Consider the following 8,399-nt stretch of genomic DNA (forward strand, 5'->3'; position numbering starts at 1 on the left):
GAGTCTTGATAGAAGCAGAAAATTCCAATGCCAGTGCACATCTTCCTATCCAAAAGTGGTCTGAGTAAAACTGAACACTGTTTTTAAATCTATTCAGTGGATGTTTAGTACAAAAAATATTTATCTTGCCAGAAATAATATATGTATGCCCGGACATTGGGATAGAAGAAGATTACTAGGAGGGCAGGATGCATCTCATCATGGTCAATGAAAGACAAACACTTCTGGGGACAGCTGTTCTGTTAAGATAAGTGGGATAACAGCCACTGAAGGACTGCATCTCTCCACTGACTACTGGGGGGCCTAATGTAATTATGTTGTATTTATTTTCTACATCTATTTTATGTATTTATCTTCTACATAAATAAAGTTAGTGAGCTCTGTCACTACAAAATGAATAGGTGATCTGAAACGAACTAGCAATAAAATGATACTAAATTCAGAGCTTACAGAGAAGGGGTAATCTTCTCTATCATCATCATCATCCTCTGCTCTAGCAACAAGTAACTGCCCCTTAGATTTATTACTACTAATTATGCTAGGCAGAATTTAGATAGCTAGCTGAAAAAAAAAGTTGCTTTTCATTTTTTATCATCTAGATTTTGTTAACAAGTTGTCCAGTTTGCTTATGATGGACTTGCAGAAGTAGGGGCATGGCTTGAGGAAAAGCTTGACACAGAGCTTTTGAGCAGTATGCGGCAGCAACAGCCAAACTCTGTTCCCAAGGCCAAGCCCAGCTCAGCTGCAATGGCACGGGTTGCTTTGGGAACGTGCACCTCGTAGCTCGGTGTCATTGTCTGCCTCACTCCTCCCTCCATTAATTAAACAGAAAGTTTCCACTGCATTTCACCTTCCATCTCCAAGGAGGACGTTCGTCAGAGATCAGAGGGCTTGACTCTCTCAAACTAGCACTACAGACCTTAAAAAGGAAGAGAGAGAGAGAATCAGGAAGGTGATTCTGTTTGGAGAACAGAAGGATGCACCAAGGCCAGTATCCTTCAGACAGGCACTAAGGGAAAGCACTGCAGGAAGGTCTCCTCTGAACAAAAGGAGTTTGCTTTGTTTGTTCCAAAAAATCAGGCTTTATACTTGTATACGGGCATCCTTTAGAGAAAACGAAGGGTACACAGCATTTTATTCTAAAAGCAAAACTGAGCAGTTACATATTATTCTTTTTAGTTTTCAACAACTTCAAGTTCTCAGGGCTAAACAAGTGCAACAATTTCTCCTTGATATAATTTCTCATTTACATAGTCTAACAGATAAGGACTTTTCATAAAAGAAACACTAAAAGAAGCACTACCAGAATATACACTGAGGGATAATACACAACATAGTGCATAATACATTTTTTAAAAGCAGCATTTGCCAAGTTTTTAAATTTTTAAAACGCGCAACAATTTCAAAGAAGTAGATTTAAAATACGCAGAATTTGCTCACCTGATTAGTGGGTAGAAAAGGATGAAATTTATAGACAGCAGGTATAGCAGGAGAATAAGTAGAAGCATATACAGGTTCCTATGAGAAGGGCAGAAGCAGAGCAAAAGAATTAGAGTGAAAAAAAATTGTCAGAAATTGAGATGGGGGGAAAGACGTCGTCCCTCTCCCTCTAATTTCTTAACATAAAGCAAACCTCATTCTTTTAATCTTCTAGAAACTTCTTCCCTACTGAAAAGCTAGAGATTAAATAAATCTCTTCACAATGCAACAGCACATTTACCGAAGCCATTCCACGCAAGAATTATATAAGTTAGTAATAATATCACTACAGCTCAACACAGAACTCAGCTGCACAGGTACCAGACACCCTTTTCACGTGCTGTTTGGTTTTGTGTCTGCTTCCACATGCCATTGATGAACCAAGTCTACCACAAAGTGAATAGTTCTGCTGCAAGTTTAGTCAGTCCCTACTAAATAACAAACCTGCTGCTTTCTAGATAAAACGAAGGAATGGTGCTAAAACTGGAATAGGAACTCAAATGCTACCTGGAGGGAAGTGCTAAGCCCGTTGCTTTCAGCAAAGGTGAATTTGCCATTCCACCTACAATAACCCCTGCATCAAGGCTGGGCTTACCCACACCYGATTAGACATGGCATTGTTATCCATAATTCTTTCTTTCTATACATTAAAGCAAACAAAAACCAGTGCACAGAAGGTTGGGAAGTGCAGTTCATTGCAGCTTTGCTCAAAACAAAGTCCAGTTATTACAGCTTAAGCTTTGGTTAGCACTGGATTCAAGCACATAGTGAATGCCCTGTAAGTAAATGAGATAAAGCTAGGTACAGAAAGACTAATATTTTTTGTCTGAAAGTCACTTCGAAAGGACATTCGACTATCAAAGTTTATAAATTTCATTTCCAAAGTAATTTGTACTGACTGTTCAACTCTAGTACAAATGTGCTTATCACCAGTACTGACTTACAATATGAGTTTGCTGCAAGAATTAAATACATTTTCAAATGTCATTCACTGTTGCGGTGCAGCTGGTAATGACATTAATCACATAGTCTTAAAAATGCCTGACCATAAAATACATTTTTTAGAATTTTCACTCCAGTAAATCTCAGTGTTTTGATACTAAGGAAGGATTTTAAAGTTACTTATTTTTTCCACCCAGGAAACAAAACCTGGAAGTCACTAAACTTCCATCCACTTAAGAAGATTAATAGACATACCAAACCCAAAATATTCTTCCCAAATAATATGCTTTTTTTCCAAGACATTTATCTTAGTTATTCAGCTGGACAGTTCACAATTGTTCCCCTGATGTTAAAGCTATTCTGTAGATAGTCCAACTATGTTGTACTGTACATATGAAAAATTTAAAACGCCTCAAGGCTTCCAAACTTGTCTCCTATGTGGAGCAATCATCAAAACAGATGCTGAACCTCCAATCTTCATCCAAAACATTTAATTCCTTATTCCATTTTTTTTTTCTCCCTCATTTGAAGTTGTTCTATCAACTTTTCCACGAATGTTATGGCTTTTCCACAGTTTAGCCACACAGAAATGACTATAACACATTTAGAGAAATATCTCAGCAGGCAGACAGCTGCGCAGGAGCATTTTGACTGGAACTGTCCAAACAGCACTATTCAACATAACTATTTTAATAAAAAGACTATAAACATCAACTGCTGTGGTTTACAAGAAATCTAATGTACTCTAACATTTTCTGTTTTATATATCCATGCTTCAATAATCAAACCTCTAAAACAAATCAGACGACCTCTTTTAAAATAACAACAGATGGCACTAAGTTTTTAAAGCACATAGCAATCTCACAGCCCTTTAGAAACRTTCAATCTTTGAATAATATCACTAATAATATTTTCAGATTTAAGGRCAGCTGACTATGACATGTGGTAAGAAGTTCGGTCAACTCAGCAAAGCTTTATTTCAACRTTATCACATAATTAATCAGCATCACAAATATTAGTTTAAGGAGTTGTGTGTTGAAGAAATTTGGGTTTTTTTTTTGTATATATTCAAGCGCTGCAGTTTGGCAGAAATGCAAATCCATGGGTGTGGGCTCTCTATATCCAAGTGCTAACGTGACCCAACACAGCAGGTGACCCAGTGTCACCGCAGCTCCCACTGCTGTCACTTCAAAGCCTGCAAGCTCTTCACGCTCTCCTACTTGTGTTCAAAGCCTRACTCCTGCTACGCCGGCCTGAAGTTGCTGCGCGAGGGATTACAGCAGGGAAGAGATGGGTGCCAGGAGCTAGGAGAGCGGCAGAGGTTCTGCCTCTGCCTTCTTGGCAGCTGCTTAAAGCTTCTCCTTCGGCCCCATTTTCTTTAGCTGGAAAACATCTGTAATCTGATCTCCACAGTTGTCATTTTGGAGACTGGTCTATGAAAAATACAACTGCAATTTCGCTTTCCTCATTTAAACTGTTTGCTTTAGGACATCCTCAAACTAGGAACTGCTAGGAACTTTTTTGACCAGGTCAACAGGACTAAAAGCAAAGCAAAACCCCAAAGCCACAAAGCAAATTTCAAACCCCATTTTCTCATTTTTCTCTGCAGTTCACACACTGCCACTGATGAGTTACATGCCCAGGCACAGAGATTATCCTCAGTAGCAACTGGCTGTAACAACTTACTTGTCATAAACTGATGGAACAAGGAAACTTTCTGTTACTCTCTGCTTACCTATATTAGCTRTTTAATAGAAGCAGTATTTCCATAACTAAGTGTTTATATGCAAAAATCACTCTCTCCAGTGGCAAAATCTATAAAACAGGTTTTATCTCAATCCACCTCACTGTCCACCCATCTAGTCCACACTTCTGGAGCTTTCCTATGAGGACGTTAAGGGAGACTGTGTTAAAAGCCTTGCTGAAGTCAAGGTGGACAACATCCGTGGCTTTCCCATCGTCCATCCAGCCAGATCTCCCCTTGTAGAAGGTTATCATATTGGTCAAACATGACTTCCTCTTGGTGAGTCCACCCTTCAGTCTGAATCAAGAGCACGCTTGTGAAGCACAGCTCCTGGCCATTCTCACATTGCAGAGCAGTCTTGGCAGTCCATGGCATTTTGGAAGGGTCAGAGTGCTCTCCCGGAGCCCATGGAACACTACAGCTGTTGACTGGCAGTCAGGCCACAGAAGCAGACCGGCTTTAGTCTGAAACAAAATCTCCTAGATAGCAGTACAGGTACCAGGTCCTCAATGCTAACAGCTAACACACAACTTATTAATGTATAGGCACCAGTAGTGTGTGCCAACAGCAACCCTCATACATTCTTCTCTCAATATATTCCCTCTCCCCCTCAATCTCCCACTCCATTCCTTAACATCAAGGAGACAAAATGGTTCCTCGGGTTCCTGCATACAGTCGGTGTTCCTAGGAGACAAAATTATGGCAGAGGGTAGAAGGTAGGAATGTACCTTTTGAGTGGTAGGAATGTACCCTGTGACAACAGCTTTAGTAATGTGAAATTCTAACGAGCTTATCCTTACCAAAAACCTTGGATACTTGAATTCTTAAACCATTTCCATGTATGTTGTGGGTGGGGGGAGGGATTTCAGTCATTACACCTATAAACTCCAGAAGACTTTCAAGCTCACTTACTGCTTTTCTTCTGCTAACGTAAAGACCCTCCAAATAATGTTGTAGGTGTCAAGAAAGCAAAGCCATATTTTCATTTGAAGAGCTCTCAAGACAGGAGAAAATGTTTTTTTAAACAAGTCTGACAAGAGGAGTAGCAGGAACTAGCAGCTGAAGTTAGGCATGCCTATCTAGTTGGATGCATCTTCAAAGCTGTTGTATTTCAAGCAGGGATTTTTTTTTTTTCTTCTAAAAAGGATAGAATTACCTTTTTCTTCAACAGCTGTTCAACTTCCTGCATCTGTGCAGTCCGATCTGTGCCAGACCCTTTTGCATACTCCTGCTTTTTGCTAAGCCTGCTCTTCCAATCTTCTTCACCGCTCTTCTTCAACAATGCCAGCCTGGAAGAAAAAACATGCCAACAACGTGGCTTTCAATATTGTAACTTTAACATTATTCTCAAAAGATATCTTTGTCGTTTCAGTACAAAATATTAGTAAATTTTAAAAAGTAACACTTACTATAGCTATTTAACTTTCACAAACACCATGGCTTTACTGAACATACTGAATGGGAAACATCTGATAAAGAAAAGCATCTAGATTCAAGACAGATACTGGAAATTGTGAATACAGCGAAGAGAGTCTAGGTACAGTGCAGCAAACACAAATAGGCCACTATTCTGTTGACTATAAAACATTTAGGGGAACTAGTTCAGATATGAATTCTGTTGGAAACAAAACCTCTGTCTCCATACAAACCTTGAGTTGAATAGTTCTGGACTATGGGGAATCAGCAAGGAATACAAGGGGCATAGATACATGGCCTTCAATTTACTTCCTTGGAAACTCATATCCATATGAATTTCCTAGCTTTCAGAAACTGAGTATTCCATAAAATGTGTATCTGGAGTACTTGTGCAAACAGTAGCACTGTTCCACTAACAATTTAAGTAGAAAAAAGAATCAGATTTTATTGCACAGCTTTTTCCTTATCTAAAGTATTTCARTAAAGACTATACAGAACTCTAATCTCTATTAAGGTTTGAACAGGATTTGTATTGAAAGCATTGGCAACCTATTCCAACCACAAGATATAGAGGTTTGTTTTCAAAATGTGATTCCTGATATTCTCACACCAAGTCTTGTCCTGAAATAAGGAGAAGAAAACTAAGACTGCACAGATCTAGTCAGAAACCAAGTTTTGGGCAGCTGCTTCCTGCGACCACATTGACACATTCAGGGATGACCAATTGGCAGTCATTTAAAAGAAAAAAAAAAAAGAAAGAAAAAAAGAAAAAAAAAGACAAAAAAAAGGGCAATGATCACGATTTTCCTGCTTAGGAGAAGAAAAATCTCTAAAACTGCTACTGTCTCTCTGAAGACACTGTTTTCTCCTCTGTCATAGCATTGGATTCACATTAACTCTCCATTCCTCACTTACATGTGTAACAAAACTCGCTCCTAGAACAAGACCACACATTTGCTGTCTCAAGTGGTAAAACTGCCCCTTAAAAACACATATGCCCAGTACACAACTGAAAATTTCTCTGCTGTTTAAATCTAAAGCAACACATGATTTTAAACTTTGGAAGTTCTTCAGACTGCTCTAACTTGGCAGCAATTGAAGCCTCCCCTTGCACAGGSAAAAATGCAAGAACTGCTGAATTGGTTCTCGTAGGCAGCTCACACCAGGTTGGTTGGTTAATCTGCACAGTAGTTGATTCTCCAGAAAAATGTGCAAAAATATGACAACTACAAGGTCTAACCCATGGATCTAAGGCCTACTGTCTACTCTTTTTTTTTTTTTTCTCCCAACTGAAAAATTACTTTTAGTCTTTTCTAGAAGAAAAACRTTTTAAATCTTTGTTCATCTGGGTCAGCTTGCTCTGAAGACTTGTTTTTCATCTGCTGCTGAGAGAGAATGATCACAACTCCAGTAGCATCAGGATGGTAAAATACCTTCACAGTGGAAGCAAAAGGTTGGATTAATGAAATATAAGCTCAAGTTGAACATGATTTTGCTTAAACCAGGAGCGCCGCTTGAAGGGCTTTGGCAAGTATCCAGACAGAAAAAATGATACAAGTGACAAATCCTTCTTCTGTGGTAATACTGAAAGACTGAACTGCCAGTGCTAGCCTGGAAACGTGTTGACCTGGACACAGGCCTGGCTTTCACACGCTCACCAGGGCCAGTTGCTTTCAGATGTCCTTCATAAATCTTGGAGGCCAACGTAAGCAAAGTAAGTACAAAAAGGAGGCCAGCCGTTAGAGTGCCTAAATTCACTATATTGTGGCCTTGTCTATACCAGGAAGTCTCGTTCTGGCATCACAGATCAGAAAAAGTTGAAAACTAATATCTTAGGCTGKTCTCTTCCTGATGAGCAAAGGTTGGAGGTCCACCAGGTAAGAGAGGTATCTCTAGCTCTTGGCAGTGGTGGTCATGCCATACAGCTGACTTCCCCACAGGAGAGCACAGGAGGGCCTGGAAGCATCTTTGCTCTCCATGAAGGTACAGGAAGGGGCAGTTACACACAGCTAACACTCCACACAAAGTCCTCCAAAGGTTCTCTCTTCTTGAAGGTCTTGGTCAAACTCCCTTTTTGTCTGGCTTCCACCACAGATAGGTAACATATCCATGGATTGGCAATATTATCCATCTATCTATGTGCATATATATACACACATACAAAACRTAGGAGCCTTTGCTCCCCTTCACTTCCTCACTACATATTTGCAGAAGAGAGGACATCTGCAAGGGAAGATCTGCCACTGCATCTCAGATTGCAGATCCAGATTGCATCTGAMGCAAGGGAAGAAGCTTCCATTCACTACCAAGTTTTCAATATTCTACCTTTTTTTTGTACTTTCAACTAATAAGAGCTAAGTGGAACTTTTTTACTGGATGAGAATACAGAGCTAGTATTTAGCCTGTGATAGCAAGTCTGAGTAATATTTGGTTATCTTCCCTGAAAATCACAATTTCCATCCTTACACGTCATCTAGGTAACTCTGAGCATACCAGGTATGCGCTCACTCTGCAAGGACCGTGTTGCTTTGGTGAAGGATGTCTCTGTGGAGAATCACTTTCATCTAGAGCAGCATGTCTGTGTCCTGCCCAAGGACCATTACATCTGTGGAAAAGCTGTTCCTCTGTAAGGTGAAAGAATGCCTGACAGAGCCAGCAAAATCCACTGGATGGGAAGATAAAGTTAGTCAATGTAAAAGGAAAAAGAGAACTCCAAAGTGTAATGGTTAATCTTTAGCAGAAATGTGCTTTGAGGTTTATGAATACTTGGCATCAGCTATAGCTAAGCAAAAGAAATTGACTGACTGGTTGTAGGCTT

General features: G+C 39.7%; 1 protein-coding gene across 1 annotated transcript in view; it reads right to left on the reverse strand.

Moving 5' to 3' along the window:
• The window catches only part of SVIL (supervillin), a 103,968-nt gene that overhangs the window by 24,347 nt on the left and 71,222 nt on the right, over window positions 1–8,399 (reverse strand). The window contains exon 17 of the mRNA XM_026048755.1: window positions 5,322–5,454. Within this exon, the coding sequence (XP_025904540.1) occupies window positions 5,322–5,454 (133 nt within the window). The remainder of the gene's footprint in view (window positions 1–5,321; window positions 5,455–8,399) is intronic.

This window comes from Nothoprocta perdicaria, unplaced genomic scaffold, assembly GCF_003342845.1.
Source record: "Nothoprocta perdicaria isolate Ctin4 unplaced genomic scaffold, notPer1 scaffold_57, whole genome shotgun sequence".
Classification (NCBI taxonomy): Eukaryota; Metazoa; Chordata; class Aves; order Tinamiformes; family Tinamidae; genus Nothoprocta; species Nothoprocta perdicaria.